This window comes from Belonocnema kinseyi, chromosome 1 (genome assembly GCF_010883055.1).
Source record: "Belonocnema kinseyi isolate 2016_QV_RU_SX_M_011 chromosome 1, B_treatae_v1, whole genome shotgun sequence".
Classification (NCBI taxonomy): Eukaryota; Metazoa; Arthropoda; class Insecta; order Hymenoptera; family Cynipidae; genus Belonocnema; species Belonocnema kinseyi.
In genome coordinates, this window is record NC_046657.1 from 26,299,953 (window position 1) to 26,318,624 (window position 18,672).

Sequence of the window (18,672 nt, forward strand, 5' to 3'; positions counted from 1 at the left end):
CTGTACTGACGAATTGACTGAGTCAAACAGCTCACCAAGCGTTTTACCCACTCCTAATACACTACATTACAAGAACCTACACTGTGAAAGTGCTTGCGATTGACTAAGAAAAGTATTTGTAAAATTCCGGTTTATATTTGATCCACCCTCGTAGTTATAACAGTAGTGATTTAAGGTCATAAATAATTGAGGCAATAAATTGTTAAGACAATAGAAAATCGAGGCAGTACAAAGTGAGAGTAATAAAAAGTAGAGGCAATAGACAGAGGGTGATAGATAGAGTTAGTCAAAGCAATAGTGAGTCTGAGAAAAAAGATAGTTGTGGCAGTAAAGGTTATAAATAGCCAAGGCAACACGCGGAGGAAATAATAGGTAGTGGAGGCAATATGTAGTTAGGGCAGGAGTGATTTGAGGCAATAGAGAGTTGAGGTAATAGTGAATCGAGACAATACATTGTTTCGGTAAGAACGATATGAGACAATAGAGGGTGCAAGCAATAGGTAGTTGAAGCAATATACAGAGGCAGTAATAGATAGTGGAGGTTATATATTGCTTGGGCAATAGTTTGTTCGGGAAATAGTTATTCGCAGTATTAATGAGTCTATGGAGTAGATAGTAGTGGCAATAATTATTTAATTCAATGGATACTTAAGTTATTTGTGAATCCAAGCAATACATTATTAAGGCAATAGTCGCTGAAAGTTATAAATATTGTAGAGAATAAACAGAGGAAGTAATAGTTAGGAGAGGGGGAAGACTCACGAAATCTTCCCTCCACTTACAACGGCATTCACACGGAAAGAGATAGGTCGTAGATGTGGCTCACGGACGCGGTATACGTGAGATGCGGAGATTTGGTGGTGAGTGGTAAGTGGTGGGAGGTATTTCACGGGATCTCGAACTCTCGAGCGAAAGCCCCATTTCTCGGCAACCTAACAACTCAATTATTACCAATAATAACGCTCGGAAATTTTTTTCTATGGTTTTATCAAAAAGAGCAACTCAGAAACTGTCGAAAGGTATAAAAACCTCGATTTACATTTTTTTTAGAGTAAGCCTTCTTTCTTCGGCGCATGTGACATATAGCCCAGGTAATACGGAATGGAATAATCGAAATATCTAAACAAATAAAAAATGTAAAATGTTGTTTTTTTTTCTAAATTTCAGGACCATGGGAGATACGACGGAATTCAACGTGTCTTGTTTGGCGGCAGTCTTCGGTTTTGGTTACACAAGCTCTTGCTGCTGGACTCGTTATCATATTTGTCTCATGGACAGTTGAGTTTGAGTTTGAACCGAATGATTCTTGTGGATGTGGATGATATTTTCGTGGGAGAAAAAGGCACCCGGTTAAAAAAGGATGATGTCCTGGCGTTGCTAGCTACTCAACAGAGGATACAAACTCTCGTGCCGGGGTTCAAATTCAACTTGGGGTTTTCCGGGAAGTATTTTCATCACGGAACATCCGAGGAGAATCTGGGGGACGACATGTTGCTCGAGAACGTCGACAGGTGCGAATTAAATTTTACAATAAACAAATATCCTGAAGGGGGAACGGTGAGAAGGGAATGTAGGGGAATTGATGGATGATAGTGAGGTCAAGTGGGGAGAGTTAGGAAAAGGCGGTGAAGCGAAAGGTGAAGTTTGGGGAATAAATTAGGGGAAAAGAGGGGAAGTAAATCCGCCGAGGTGGAGTAGGGGTCATTTGGCAATAATAGAACCAAAATTTTTTAGATTTACGTGGTTTTCCCACATGTGGAATCATCAGCAGCCACACCTTTACGAGAATGTAACGCATCTGCAGCTGGACATGGCGCTGAACAAGCAGTTCGCTAAGGACCACGGAATTCCAACCGGAAGCGGATATAGCGTGAGTCCGCACCACTCGGGAGTCTATCCCGTCCACGAGGGTCTCTACGAGGCTTGGAAGAAAGTCTGGAACATTAAAGCAACCAGCACCGAGGAATATCCGCACTTGAGACCGGCTCGCCTCAGGCGTGGCTTTATTCATCGCAACATTATGGTAGGCGAATCTTAGAAAAAGCTTTTGAATCTCCTTTCCAGGCTCCTCCCTTAACTCGAAACTCTACCGTGCGCCGGTATGTGATTTTGCAAAAAAAAAGTAAAGCTAGGACGATAAAATGATGCGTACTTCTTATTTCGTCAACTCTTCTGCTTTACGATCTAGAAAGAAAACATTTTTTATAGCAGCAATAAAGACGCGAAGTAATTTTAGAAACCTCGTTGGAAAATGGAATATTTGATGGGTTAAAAATACAACAGTTTGGTTGAAAATTAACCGATTTTGGTTGAGAATTCAACCATTCTTTCTGCAGCTACATACATGCTTCGTGGAGAGTTGATTGTTTTTAAATTAATTTTTCCGTGTTAAGTTGAACTATTTGGTAAATAATTAATTTTATTTCGTTGAAGATTTATCATTTTACTTGAAAATTCACCTATTTGGTTTCAAATTATTCTCTTTTTGGCCAAAATTCATATTTTCGGGCTGGAAATTCAACTTTTCAAATAGAGCGTATAACTCTTATGTAGAAAATTCCTCTTTTTGTATAAAAATTAATCATTTCTGGCTGATATTTCAACTTTTTAAATAAAAATTCATCTTTTTTGGTTGACAATTCAACTATTTTGTTACAAATTATTATTTGTTTATTTGTTTAAATTTCATTTTTTTATCTGAAAATTTACATATTCCATTTCTGGTTAAAAAAGTTATTATCTATAATTTAAAAATTCTACTATCTGTTTAAATATTTAATTATTTTCGTTAAAATATAACTATTTTGTTGAAAAGTCATCCCTTTTTGTTCAAAATTAAACTACTTCGTTAAAGGTTAAATTAAATCCTTAAAAGTTATTTTTTTATTTTAAAATGGAACTATTTTATTTTTGGTTGAAATTTGATTGCTTATAAGATATAAATTGAACTATTTTTGAGAAAATGCATTTATTTTGTTAACATTTTTTGTTTTTGCTTCAGGACTCAACTATTTGGCTTAAAATTCATTTTTCTTGATTAAAAATTAAATTATAAATATGTTTCCTCTTTTTGAGTAGAATATTAATCTTGCTTATGAAATCATTTTTTTTGTGATCATAATTCCAGATCAAAATTCAACTGTTCGGATGTAAATTAATTCCTTGTCAAAAATTAATTCTTGTAAAATTAATTAATTAATTAATTAAATTAAAAAAGAAGTTTTCTTTTGAAAATTCCTATTTTTTGTTAACAATTAAATTCTTTTGGTAGAAAAAAAAGTTATTTAAAAATTTATTTATTTAGTTGATTTGTTAAAATTAATTTTTTATCTGAAAATTTAACTATTTTTGATTTTTGGTTGAAAATGTATTTCCTATATGTTAAAAATTCAATTAACCGTTAAAAAATTCGTGGATTTTTGCGATAATTCTTCTTTTTTGTCATTTTGTGTTTTTTCGTTGAAAATTCATTTTCCTTGATTGAAAATTAAATTTTCTGTTGAAAAATCATATTTTTGTACAAAATCCGTGTTTTCGGGAAGAAACTTCATTTTTTTCAAAGATTTATAATTTTATTTTTAAGTTAAACGATTTGGTTGTTAACTGAATTTTTTTCCAAAAATTAATACAGTGGGATTAAAAATTAAATTTTTTGTTTAAAATTCGTAATTTTTGTTGAAAATGTTTGTATTCTGTTAAAAATTTGCCTTTTTAGGTATGAAAATAATCTTTTTTATTGAAAATTCAGCTTTTTTGTTAAAGATTCAACTTTTTTGTTAAAAATTGAATTTTTTACGGAAAATGTATTGATTCCATGTTTAGTTCAGAACTTATCTTTCTTTTTTGTTCAAAAATAATTTTTCTCTATTGAAAATTAACTGTTCTTTTAACATTTCCAATTTTTCGTACAAAATTCGTCTTTTTGGGTAGAAAAGTAATTTTTTTCGGCAACGATTAATAATTGTATTGAAAAATTTATTTTACTAAAAAAAATTTTGTTTCCTTAAAAATTAATTTTTACCTGAAAATGTGTCTATTCCATTTTCTATTAAAATTGTATCCTTTATTAGTTAAAATACAACTATTTGGTAAAAAATTTATGTATTTTGTTGAAAATTTGTCTTCTTGGATAAAAAATTTATCTTATTTATTGAAAATTCAGCATTTCTATTAAAAATTCTTCTTTTAAGGTTGAATTAAATTTCTTTGCAAATTCATAGTTTCTTTTTGCAAATTCAATTTTTTAAAAGAACATTTTATGGTTTTATTTTTAATTGATAACTCATCTTTTTTAGTTGATAATTCAACTATTTGGTTATTAGTGTACTTTTTTCGTACAAATTAATATTTTCAGATTAAAAATTAATTTTTTTTTAAGAAAATTCATCTTTCTGATTTTCAAATTGAAAAATTCAGTTGCAAATTAACTTTTTTATTTAAAATTCTTCGTTTCCGGTTTTAAAAGCCACTTGTTTTTTTTAAACTTCAAATCATATTTTTTAATTTATAATTCGATCGCTTGGTGAAAAAACCATTCTAACAAGTTAAATATGTAAGTATTGGGTTGCAAATGCAATTAATTACGTTGAAAATTAATTTTTCTTTTTCAAAATTTTTCTCTTCAGTTTCAAACTTCATTTATTCATTTTTTTTTTTTTTTTTTTTTTTTGAAAATGCAATATATTTCTACTTGAAATCATAAAAATTTAGAGCACTCCACATTATGATATCGATATCGTGACAATTTAATTGTGATGTTGAAAAGGCGAGCCGTAATTCTCATTTCCAAGAAATAAACTTCATACTGAAATCTTCACATTGTAATTGGAAGCTCTTTATTAAAGTCGACGTTGCATTCCTAACAGAAAAACGGAAGATAAGATAAACTTATTTAATTTGAAATGCTGAATTTATAAACAGAGGAATGATAATGCGAGCAAGTCTGTGACCTTTTCAAGAAAATGAATTACCTTGAAGAAAAAAAAATGTAGCGAGTTATCGCGCAAAGAATTAATAAAGCAGTAGGAAAGGTCGGGAAGAGTTTCTTTATTGCGACATTTAAAGTCTTGCTGCAATTTCTTTTGATTAGGAGAGCAGCTAATTAAGGAAAATTGCAGAAAGTTTATTTATTTTTTATTTTCAGGTTCTTCCGCGACAGACATGCGGTTTGTTTACGCATACGATATTTATCGAAAGATATCCGGGTGGCCGCGACAAACTTGATGAGTCGATCCAAGGGGGAGAGCTCTTTCAGACTATTGTCTACAATCCGGTGAGTCAATACATTTTTTTTTTTTTTTTGATAAAGTTTTTTTTTGCCTTTGGTCTCGTAATGGGAAGGTTTTTTAATAAAGAATTCATTATTTGTTAATGAAAACATTCGATCCATTTCACCATGAAAGCATATTCGTTACGAAGATGCTTTTCTTTTTGAAGGTTCCCAGATAAAAAAAAAATCTAGCGCACCATGCGTGCATGACACGCCGTGCATATTTTCACGCACGACGTGCGTTCAGATCAGCAAGTAGATGGAAGCGCATTTGCCAGGCATGTCGTGCAGCGCACGTGCATGCACGCATGACGCAAGCACTCAGTGCGCGTGCGTAGAGGGTCTTAAAATTGTTTATTTTTAATAAAATAAAGTACGAAAAGAGATCCAATTGTCGGAGATCAAAGATAAAAGTTTTTCTTTTTAAGGTTCGGGTTTGCTTTTATCATCACAAAAATTAGATGTATTAAATTTTAATTTAAAATATATCAAGTGTTTCTGCGACAAATGGTTCCCCTTCCATAATTCGTTTAGGTACCCTATTAAATATGTCATAATTTTCCATTTTTTAAATAAAACTTTCAAATTAGATCTTTTTCGTACTTTATTTTATTATAAATACACAATTTTAAGACCCTCTTCGCACGCGCAGAGGATAATAACCTATTTAATATTCTTGTGTCGAATGCAAGATCAATATAAATCTCCTTTGAATATGCATATTCGACCAAAGCGTCAAACCGCCGAACTGGAATTACTTTAGATTTGTCAGTGTTAAACTTTAGAGAACAAGCACTATAAAGTATAAAGTCCGCCAGTGATGGCAATGTGGCCGCCATGAGCTACTGCGCTTGCGTCAGGGTCGCGCTTACCTTGTCCGCGGTTGGCGCTGAATTCAAAATGAGTATTAAAAAAAATTCTTTTTATGAAATAAATAGTAACTACAAAATGAATAATTAATTATTTATTATTTACTCTGAAATTGTAACTGTTTGTTAAAAATTCGTTTTCGATTTTATACATTTTATTTAGTTCATAATAAGTTCTTACATGCTGACATTGGCGAAGCATTGTGCACGCACTAAAGGCGCATCCACAGAATGCTCTTAGATGTGGTGCATTCTTGCAAGCATTTCGTGCGCGAAACGTGCGCGCACGAATTGTTATCTGGGATTGATTATATAGAAGTTTGACTAAAATTAGTTTTTGTGGACAAAATTTAGTGAAAAATTGTGATATGACTGCTTTTCAGACAGAAAAGCCATTTTCTTAATTATTTTTAGCAATTTGGGAAGTGTGTGATTTGGATAATCCATCAAAAAAAAATATAATGTGCCTTGATCGAGGTTAGGTTGAATTGTTGTGATAGTTGGCGGTCAAAATTTTTTTATTTTGGCGGTGAGTTAAAGGGTGTCTTTCAAAGATTTCAAGCGATTATTTTTGCTCTTTAAAAGGTACAAGGAGAAAATAAAAATTATCAAAGACTATGATACTTCTTAGAAATCCTTTAAGATTTCTTCATAATCCTTAAACTCTCCGAATTTTTATTTTTCAAATCCCTTCAACTTCTTTACAATCATTTTAAATCCTTAAACTTCATTGGCTTATTTTTAAATTATGTTTAAACCATTTAAAGAGAAACTTTTTCTTGAACATCCTTAAAGTCCTCCGAGTTTTTTTTAACTTCCTTCAACTTATTTGAAATCATTTAAAATATTGTAAAATTGACTAAAATTAATTAAAACCTCTTAGAATCCTTTAAATTTGTTTAGACTCCTTAAAACTCTTGAGTTTATTCAAATCTTTTTGAATTCTTTGTAAATCCTTTAGAAGGAAACTTTAAAATTGGGTCAAGTCCCCACAATAATTCTTTTAAATCGCTTGAATTTTTATAACTTCTGTCAGATTTCTTGAAAATCCTTAAACTTCTCCAAAATTTCTTTAAATCCCTTCAACTTCTTTAAAATCATTTAAAAACTTTCGAAATCAAGTACAATTAATTAAGATCCTTTGAATTTTCATAAATTTCTTCAAATATTGAAAAAAAAATTAAATAACTTTACAGTAACTCGCTTGAAATTTTTTATTAATCACTTTAACGGGCTGAAAATCTTATAAAATTTCTTGCAAATTCTTTAAACTTTTTGTATTCTTTAAAAAGTCTTTGAAATTTCTTCAAAATCATTCAATTTTTCTGCATTATTTTAAAAGTCCTTCAAGTTCTTTGAAATCATTCAAAATCTCTTGAGAAATTCTATTATGGCATAAGTCGCCGGCATTCCCGGCAATTAAGGTTTAAAGAAATAAAAATTTCATTAAATAAAAGTATAAATTTTTGTAATTTATTAATACTTCTATCTTTATTTATTTTTATTACATTAAATAATTTTATTACTTTATTTTAAGAACATCAATTTTGGAGATGAAAAGAATAAATTTATTATTTTCTTGAAGCTATACAATTTTAAATTTAATTTTCATATGCAAAATTAATGTTTTAATATATTAAACACCTCAATTACGGCACATTGTAATTTTTTATCGTTTACCTAATCGCACATTTTCCAAATTGCCAACAATAATTAAATTAATGGCCTTTCTTTAAAGTAAAGCTACATCACGATTGTTTACTTAAATTCGCCTTAATTAATGCATTTTAGTAAAACTCCTATCTAAACAATGCTCAATAGGATTTTACAAAATGTTATGAAAAGTTCGAATCTTTTTAAAAGATATTCAGGACTTTTAAAAATTGCGAAAGAATCGAGAAATATTTGATAAATTTTCGACAATGAATCTTCGTAGCAAATATGTGGTGAAATGGTGAAATTCATCGAGGTTTCCGATAACCCAAAAACATCTTTATTTTTATGAGCCCTAAAATACAAACTAAAACATTTTTTTCTTTCAATATTGTTTATTTATTTCTAATTTATTAATGCAGATCAACATCTTCATGACTCATATGTCGAATTATGGAAATGATCGACTAGCTCTTTACACCTTTGAATCGGTTATTAAATTTATCCAATGTTGGACGAATCTCAGACTTTCGAGTGCGCCACCTCTCCAACTTGGAGAACGGTATTTCCAGCTTTATCCGGAAGAAGCGGATCCTGTCTGGGGAGTAAGTTTCTTTAAATCTCAAGATCTAAACCCTCTTTTATATTTCATTATCTTAATATTAATTTCTCATTGAAAGAATCCCTGTGATGATATGCGACACCAGAAGATCTGGTCCAGGAACAAAACCTGCGATCAGCTGCCAAGATTTTTGGTAATTGGGCCTCAAAAGACGGGCACAACTGCTCTTTACACATTCCTTTCAATCCATCCGGCCATAAGCAGCAACTTACCGAGTCCGGACACCTTCGAGGAAATTCAATTTTTCAACGGGAAAAATTATTATAAGGGCCTCGACTGGTACATGAGCTTCTTCCCAGCGACGAAGAACGAGAGTTCGCGCTACTTGTTCGAAAAGTCAGCGACTTATTTCGACGGTGAACTCGTGCCGAAAAGAGCACATGCTCTTTTACCAAAAGCAAAATTAATTACAATTCTGCTTTCTCCGGCGAGGAGAGCCTATTCGTGGTATCAACACACAAAAGTTCACGGCGATCCTGTGGCTAAAAATTATTCCTTTCATTCTGTTATCACAGCGAGTGATACCGCACCAAAGCCACTCCGAGATCTTCGCAACAGGTAAGGACAATTTCTTGGATTAGATCATTTTTCTTTGAAATGTAGAATTTATTCTCTCCTTTTCCATTCCCAAAGGCTCTTTTTTCCTTAAACTCCCAGCACTGTATTCGAAATACGCCTCCTTTGCGGTTTACCTGTTCCACTTACCTCATCCACTCGACTTTAGCTCACGTCTCACGTCGCTGAGTGAGCGCGGGACGCTGTGTCGAGCCATTCAAGCGTGGGGGATTCCTTTGTCCTAATAAGGTATAAAATACGAAACGTACACATTTTTTTATTTCTCAATGCGAAATTTAAAAATAATTTTGGAATTTACATTTTTTGCGGTTCAAACCGATGTGTCATTTGCAATTAATTATGTAATTTAGAATGAGTTGTCGCAGATTTTAGTTTATGGTTTGACACTGGCTAGCTAGCATTATGGAATTTTCCGTAGTCAAATGTGGAATTTTCAACCAAAAAAATTCATTTTCTGCAAAACAGGAAATTTCTAGAGACAGATGGATTTTCCAGAAAATAATTCAATTTACAACTAAGAGAAATACATCTTTCAATCGAAAATAGAATACTTGAATATGCAGTTAAAAAAATTAACTTCTATTTTTTAAAAACGAATTTTCAACAGAATACATCAATTTTCACAGAAATATCCAGAAAATTGTTGTACTTAAAAAAATTAATTTTCAAACAAAAATGGAATTGTTTAATCTTCAGATTAGAAAAATATTTTTTAACGAAAGAGATCAATATAAAAATCTTCAAAATAAAAAATGATTTTTGAACAAAGGATTTCAACCATTAAATTGCAAAATTGATTAATTTTTAAGCTGTTAATTCTTTTAAATTCTCATTTAATAGCCGTTTACCTATTCGACTTACCCCTTCCACTCGACTTCCCCTCACATCGCTGAGTGAGCGCGAGCCGCTGTGTCGAGCCTCGCCAGTCTGGGGGTTCCTTTGTCCTAATGAGGAATAAAATACGAAACATACAAATTTTCTTATTGTGCAATCAGCAATTTAAAAATATTCTATTCAGATATGTCACGATATTTCAATTGCAATGAAAAGAATAAAATTTGAATAAGTTGTCGCATATTTTAGCTTATGCTTTGACATTGGCTAGCCAGCATTACGGAATTTTCGTAGTGTTTTTGAAAATCATACAGTTGATTTTCTAGAAAATTCGTCTTTGGACAATTCAACTCTTGGATTTTTCAGCAAATTTCTAGCTAGAGAATTTAAATGTGGAATTTTCAACCAAAAAGATTGATTTTATACCAAAAAAGCAAATTTTCAGAGAGAGGTGGATTTTTTACAAAATAGTTCAATTGACAACTAAAAAGAATACACTTTTCAATCGAAAATTGAATAGTTACATTTTAAGATTAGAAAATTAATTTTGCACAAAGGACTTCATTTTTTTTTAACAAAAGAGATCAATATAAAATTAAAATGATAAAGTTTCAATAAAAAAATTACTTTTAGTTAAAAAAATAATTTTTAATACAAAAACAAAACAATTTTTAAAAAACTTATCATTAGTTTCAACTGCCAATTCTTTGAAATTTTCATTTGATCGCGGTCTACCTATTCGAGTTACCCTCACCACTCGATTTCTCTTTACGTCGCTGAGTGAGCGCGATCCACTGTGTTGAACCTTGCCATCGTGAGGGTTCCTTTGTCCTAATGAGGAATAAAATTCGAAAAATGCAATTTTTTAAATTTTGAAATTAACAATTTAAAAATATTATACCTGGAATCGTATTTGGGATTGAAAATTCTACAGTTCATTTTTTAGAAAATTCGTCTGTTGACAATTCAACTGTTGAATTTTGTAAAAAACTTTACTGTTAAAAATTCCACTTTTTAAATTTGTAGAAAATTTGTCTTTTGTTAATTTAACTTTTGAACTTTGTAGCAAATTTGTCGCTGGAAAATTTAAATGTGGAATTTTCAACTGAATAGTTAAATGATTTTTCAACAAGAGATGAATTTTCAATAAAAATAATAAACATTTAAGAAATGGAAATGAATTTTTAGCAAAGTAGTTCAACTATCAAGTTCAAAAATTAATTAATTTTTTGCTGCTAATTCTTTGAAAGTATAAAATTTTAAGAATTCCTTAAAAATTGTTTAATCTCACATTAAAGGTTGAAATCAATTATTTAACTATGCAAGGGTTTCAATGAATTTTTACATTTCTAAAATGTTTTTACAATAAATAGATTTTTTGGTGTATTGCCTCCAATTTTTAAAATTAGTATCCGGTTTAAACGCAGAATATATAAGAGGGATATTTGCTTCAATTTTTATTTTTTAATATGGAATAATTATTTTAATAAGTGCTTCATTTATATTTTTTATTGTGGAAATTTGTCATACAAATTTTTATTTTTTATTACAATTTTATTAATAATTCATTCTATTATTTTTTTTCGGGGATATTTTCCTCGATATCGATACCATAAATTAATCATATTAATTTGAAAACATTTTTACCGTGATTTTTAAATTGATATTCTATTTATATTTTATTAATTGGTCCATAATTATTAATATTTAATTATACAATAAACTAAAATGTTGAAGGATTCCACTCATGCAATTTGGAATATATTGAAAATTAATGCCAAAGAATTTTATATATTATTATTTTTTTCTTTAAATTTTTCTGTGCAGATTATCACATTTTGAATTTAAAAAAATTTTATATATATTTAATTTCTTAATGAGCATTAAAATATAACTTCAAATTTAAAATCACAGGTAAAAATCTTTTTAAAATTAAAATTATAAATTTAGTGTATTGATAGAAAGGAAAATTTCTCTGAAAAATATTAATAACGTCTTTTATATTTATAATTTCTTTTATTATTTTTCTATTTCAATGAAAAATTTTCTGAATAAAAAATAAAAATTCAGATTCTCGTTGAGATAAATCAACAGAATCTTATTGATATTAAATCAACTGGTCTTTAAAAATTTATTAATAATACATTAAAAATTAAATAATATAGATTAAAAGAACTTGGTATAATTATTCGTATTAAAAAATATTAATATAATTCTCAAAAGTGGAGATGATAAATAGAAAATTTGTATCGTTATAATAATATTTTATAGCTGCAAAAATCATAAAACTCAATCTTTGGTTAAATAATTAAATTAAACGGTAATGTGAAATTAAAGAATGTTAAAGGCATACTTAAAATTGAATACATTCAAAGAATTCACAGCTAAAAATGATGAAATATTGAATTTTATAACTTAATAGTTGAACTACTTTGTTCAAAATTCATTTTCTCTAGTTGAAAATTGATAATTTTAGTTAAAAATTCATATCTGCTTGAAAAATAGTTATCTTTATATTTAAAATTAATTTTGTTAACTAAGAATAATTTTTTTTTGGTTGAAACTTTATCATTGTAGTTGCACCTTTATCTCTTTTGTTGAAAAATTAATTTTTCAATTAAAAAATTCACATATTTAATTTTCTTTTTAGTTTTTAATTGAACTATATTGTAGAAATTCCCTGTATGTCGTTTGAAAATGCGCATTTTTTGTATAAAATGAATCTGTTTGGTTCAAGATTCCACATTTTTTCCCAGAGATAATCTTTTTTTACAAAATTCAACAGTTGAATTAACAAGAGATGAATTTTCTACAAAATCAACTGTTTTTTAAATTGCCGATTGCAAAATTAGAAAATATGTGCGTTTCGTATTTTATTCCTCGTTAGGACAAAGGAATCCCCAGGCTGGGAAGGCTCGACACAATGGCTCGCGCTCACTCAGCGTCCCGCGCTCACTCAGCGAAGTGAGGGGAAGCCGAGTGGAGGGGGCAAGTGGAACAGGTAGACGGCAATCAAATGAAAATCGTCCGCGTCGAAAATATTTCTAGTAACGAATACTTAAATTCAAGGTGTTTAAATCCCGGGAAGTACGCCCAGCATTTGGAAAGATGGCTCTCCAATTACGCTCCGCAGCAACTTCTCATAATCGACGGCGAGCAATTGCGACAAAATCCGGTGGAGACTCTGCATGAGTTGCAGAGGTTTTTGAAAATAACGCCGGCCTTTAATTACTCGACGCACCTGAGATACGATCCGAAGAAAGGATTCTTTTGTCAGGTGACGAATGAGGATCGGACCAAGTGCCTCGGCAAAAGTAAAGGCCGACAGTATCCGCCGATGGAGGAGAGATCGTACAAATTATTGCAGGTAACTTATTTCTTGAGATAAAAATCATCGATGGTTATTTTATGTCGCAATTTTTCACGTTTTTCGTCATTTTTCATTAAAAATAATATAATTGTTCATAAATTTTTGAAAAAATACGAATTATTTACAATAATGTGAGAAAGAAGAATGCAATCTTACAACTTTTTAATGATATCGTTTGAGTTTTTTTTTACTTCTGTGAAAACTTGGACGCGTGAAATCGCTCATAGTGCCTCTTGCGGAAAAATGAGAAACTAATTTTTAATTTTAAATAATTAATATTTTAATACTTTTAATATATAATATTTTATAAAAGGAATAAAAAAGCATTTCATATACCAATTTAATTTTCAAATTTTTAAATTTATTTCAAATAAAAAATATCTTTTTTGTTATAAAAGATGAGTTTTTAACCAAATACTTTTTCGACAAAATAATTGAATTTTTAGGATAAAAGTAGAATATTCAACCTTAAAAGTCAAATTTGAATCAAAATAGAATGAAATTTATACAAAAAAAAAACGAGTTTCCAACAAATATTTTTCACTAAAAAAATAAATGAAAGTTTATCTGAATTATTGAACGTTAAACTCAGAAGACAAATTTTTTCTAGAAAAATTAAATTTTCAAAACAAAAAATATGACTTTTCAGCAAACAATTAATTTTTCACGCAACTAATGAATTTTTATCCAACAAAAATTAAATTTTAAACTAAAATCAGTCTTAAAAAACGGAAAAAAGTTACATTTTCTGTTTAAAAATGAATTTTTTAAAATATATATTTTTCACAAAACAATTAAATTTTCAATCAAAGACATACAAGCCTTCAAAAATTTGTTTTTATTAATGTAGTTTAATTTTTACCCAAGTAGTTGAATTTTCAATTGAAAACGAACAATTGTCAACAAAATAATTAAACTTTCAACTAAAGAGATGAATTTTCAACTCAAATTATAAATCTTTAAGAAAAAAAAGTGATTTAATTTAATCTTTTAAACAAATTAGTTGTATACTGAAGCAAAGAAGAATGATTTTTAACGGAAAAGTTGCATTTTCATTTAAAAACAATATTTTTTTTCCAAAACAGATAAAGTTTTAAATCAAAATGTGCGTTTTTAAGAAAATTGTTGAATTTTCGATTAAAAAAGATTTCAGTCGAGTTTTCACGATCAAAATATGAATTTTTAAACAAGAAATTATTTTCCACGAACAAAAAAACTGAATTTTCAATCCAAAAAGACGATTTTTTAATAAAAAAGGATGAATTTTTACCCGAAAAGTTACATTTTTATTCAAGAAAGATGAATTTTCTCCTAGAACGGATGAATTATTTATTTATTGAAAAAAAATTATTAAATTTTTAACCAATAAGAAAATTGATAGCAAAAAGCATAATCTTCAGAAGAAAGTTGCTGCGAATTTTGAGAATATTAATCTAAAAATATTTCCTTTTTAAAGTTTTTAACTGTTCCTATTTTCGGAATTTTATTCCTAAATTATTAAAATTCGAGATTCTTCAATTCAAAATAAGATTGTTCAATTTTATATTATTTAAATTAGAAATAAACCAATTTCAATTCCTTTCTTATAACATTGACTATTTAAACAAAAATTGTAATCTGAATTTGGAAAATATTTTATTTTTACGTTTTAAAATTGTCCTACTTTCGAAATTTTCTTATAACCTTAAATCACTGAAATTCGCAATTCTCATATTTAAAATAAAATTGTTTCATTTTCTAAACTTTGAAATAGAAATGATAAAAATTCCCAAACTTTTCTAATAAAACTGTCCAATTTTTAAAATTTAATTTAAAAGTGAACAATTTGGAACACTTTTACTTAAAAATAATACCAATTGGAATACTTGTATTTCAACGCTTCTCCACAAGAGGCGCTTCGAACGATACCTTCAAACCAGAATACAAATTTTCTCCACAAAAATTCAATTTTCAAATCAAAAAATTTGACTGCTCAGCAAAAAATTATTTTCCACGAAACTGATGCATTTTTACGTAAAAAAAAAGGAAATTTCAAACTAAAAAATAATTTGTTTACAAAAAAACGCGAATTTTCAACTAAAAAATATCAATCTTAAAAAATGGAAAAGTTACATTTTCTGTTCAAAAATCAATAAAAAAAATTTCACAATGTAGTTTAACTTCGACCCAAGTAGTTGAATTTTCAATTTAAAAAGATTGATTTATAACAAGATAATTAAATTTTTTATCAACGAGATAACTTTCCAACTTAAAATATAAATCTTTAACAAAAAAAGGGATTTCTTAACAAATATTTTAAACAAATAGTTGAATTTTCGGTTGAAAAGTATATTAGTCAAGTTTTTACGATCAAACTATGAATTTTGTTAAAAGAAATAGTTTTCTACAAAAAAAAAATGAAATTTTTAATTCAAAAAGACGAATTTTTAACCAAAAAAGATGATTTTTTTTTTAATTGTTGAATTCTCTAGCAAATAGTTGCATTTTTATCCAAAAGAGATCAATTTTGTACTGAAACAAATGAATTTATAATAAAAAACAAATTTTTTTACAAATAAAACTTTCATCCAGAAAATATTTCAATTTACTTTTCAACACCAACATATAAATTAAAAAAAAAGACGATTTTCTAGGAAATAGTTAAGTTTTAATTTTTACCCAAACTTTTGTATTTTTATAAAAACAAAAATATTCAATTTCTGCTGAAGCAGGTAAACTTTAAAATAAAAAAGGACAAGATTTCAAAAAAAGAGTTGAATTTTCAACCGAAAAGTTGACGAAAAAATGCAATTTTCTATTGGGAATGGTTTAACTGCAATGCGTCTCCTGGTGACAAAAATTCGAACTAAAAAGAATAGGTACGATTTTAAAGATTCATCTTAATTTGGACATAAAAGTGTTTTAACAATTTTTTGTTTGAACGTTTAAACTATTTATTAAATCATAAAAATAAGTCTTTATCGGAAACAAAGTGTTTTGATGGAATTTACATATTATACAATGAAAAACCACACTTTTCGAGAGAAATATTTTTGTAAAAAAAAAAAAAGAATTGATTATTGTTCTCTTTATTGTGATTTTCAAACAATTATAAACTTAAAGAGACTTATTTTGAAGCAAAAATGAACTTAAAGTAAATTTGCATTAATTTATATATGAATTATTCACGATTTAAAAATCTGATCTAAAAGTTAGGTTAGAATTCGTATTTAAATTCCAGTCGTCTATTATTCGTATTCTTGGCATAATATGGATTGAAACTCACATGAAATAATGAAATAATTGTTTTTTTTTTTAAACCTATTTTACAAAAATTCAAGAGAATTTAAAAGAATTTAAGAGAAATCAAGAATTTATGATTTTTAATAATATTTTTATTGTTCAGGTTATATCAGTGGTTGAATATAAATTATTTTCTAGCTCAGACATATTCAGGAATTACAGTGTTTCATATACAAATTTAAAATTTTCAAATATATTAATTTATTTGAAACAAACAAAAATTTTTTTCTACTTTGAAAGAAAACTCTTTAACAAAATAATTGAATTTTTAACATAACAGTTAAATATTCAACCTAAAAAGACAAATTACAAACGAAAAAGTGTCATAGTTCAAATTTTAATAAAAAAGAATGAAATTTATACAGCAAGAGAAAAGAATTTTAAAACCAGAAAGACGAATTTCCAACAAATAAAGATTTTTTACCCAAAAAATAAATAAAAGTTTATCTAAATTATTAAACCTTTAAAACATAAGACGAATTTTAAGACTATTTCAAAATATATATAATAAAAATGTACCTGTTTTAAGAGAAATTCCATATTTTTGAATAAAAATTCAACAATTTGGTAGAGAATTCAACAATTTTGTTAAAAATTTATCTGTTTAGTTAAAAAATCTTCTTTTTGAATTCAAAATTCCATTTTTTTCATAGAAACTTATTTCTTGGTTAAAAAATTATATTTTTATCCTGAAAAATTAAATGAAATCTTCTTTAATAGTAAATTCAACTTTTTTTTTGAAAGATTTGGTTGAATCACTTTCTCAAGAAATTAATTAAACCAAAATTCTTTCAAATTTTTGAAATTCTTTGGAATTACTTGAATTTTTCGAAAATTTCTTTTAAGCAGAAATATATTTTTCTTGAATAAAAATTCAACTATTTGGTAGAGAATTAAAAAAATTTTATTAAAATTCATCTTTTTCAGTTAAAAAATCGTCTTTTTGCATTCAAAATATATATACAAATTATAAATTACAAATTAACAAATTAAAAATTTTTAAATGTAGTAATTTATTTGAAACAAACAAAAATTTTTTCTACTTTAAAAGATAACTCTTTAATAAAATACTGGTTTTTTAACAAAATAATTGAATTTGTAACCAATTTTAAGACCAAAAAGACGAATTTTCAACAAATCAAGATTTTTTTACTCAAAAAATAAATAAAGTTTATCTAAATTATTAAACCTTCAAACCAGAAGACGAATTTTGTTTATAAAAATTGAATTTTCAAACAAAAAATAAAAATATAAAAAAAAACGTAGCATCAAAAATTGAATTTTTGTAACAAAAAAAAAATTAATAAGTTTCTACGAAAAAAATTTAATTTTCAATCCCAAAAGACGAATTTTTTCTACCAAAAAGGATGAATTTTTAACAAAATAGTTGCATTTTTATCCAAAAAAGATCAATTTTGTACTGAAACAGATGAATTTCTCATAAAAAAAAAAAAACAATTTTTTTTATAAGGGGAACTATCAATTTTATAACATGAGTTTGACCGCAAAATTAATGGGTATAATAAAATAATAAATAGATCAGAAGTACTATTTCTTATGTTTTTGGGTAAGCTAAATTCAAATCCGTCGTCAAAATTCGAATATTTTGACTTCAAAATTAAATATGGCGGTTTTTGTTTTAAAAAATAGTGAAAAATGTTTGATTTTTTAGTATTATAATTTTTTTTCACACATAAAACGCGTTAATATCTTAAAATTTCTTTAACCATCGGTGCACAAAATTCTTAAACTTTAACAAAAAATTTATATATATATATGTTTTTTCTTCCAAAATGGCGGACAAAATGCAAAAATGTCCCAAAAACTGTTTTTTTTTTTTCAATCATCATTGTTTTTCTCAAAAACTTCAAAGTTAAAAAAAAAGTTCTATTGAATAAAAATTTCTTGAAATTAGCCATAGGATACTATGACATTTTTGGAAATTTTTTTAGAAAAAATTTTTGATTTTTCATTACATCAAAAATTTGAAAAATGCAAAAAAAAATTTCAAATAATCTAAAAAAATTCAAGAATATTCTTTGTAGATGCCTGTAGATTTTAGGAAATAATTGATCAAACTTCATGCGCAAAAGAATTCGCATGAAGTTTGATCAATTATTTCCCGAAATCTATAGGCTCTGGTACAAATTTTCCAATAATAAAAATTTCTTAGAATCAGTCAAAGAATATTCTTGAA

General features: G+C 27.6%; 1 protein-coding gene across 2 annotated transcripts in view; it reads left to right on the forward strand.

Moving 5' to 3' along the window:
- Positions 1-18,672, forward strand: part of LOC117168324 (bifunctional heparan sulfate N-deacetylase/N-sulfotransferase) — a 170,601-nt gene that overhangs the window by 149,520 nt on the left and 2,409 nt on the right. For both annotated transcript variants that reach the window (XM_033353904.1, XM_033353911.1), the window contains exons 6-11: positions 1,168-1,511; positions 1,735-2,023; positions 5,144-5,272; positions 8,214-8,396; positions 8,472-8,971; positions 12,893-13,190. In XM_033353904.1, coding sequence (XP_033209795.1) covers positions 1,168-1,511; positions 1,735-2,023; positions 5,144-5,272; positions 8,214-8,396; positions 8,472-8,971; positions 12,893-13,190 — 1,743 coding nt within the window. The remainder of the gene's footprint in view (positions 1-1,167; positions 1,512-1,734; positions 2,024-5,143; positions 5,273-8,213; positions 8,397-8,471; positions 8,972-12,892; positions 13,191-18,672) is intronic.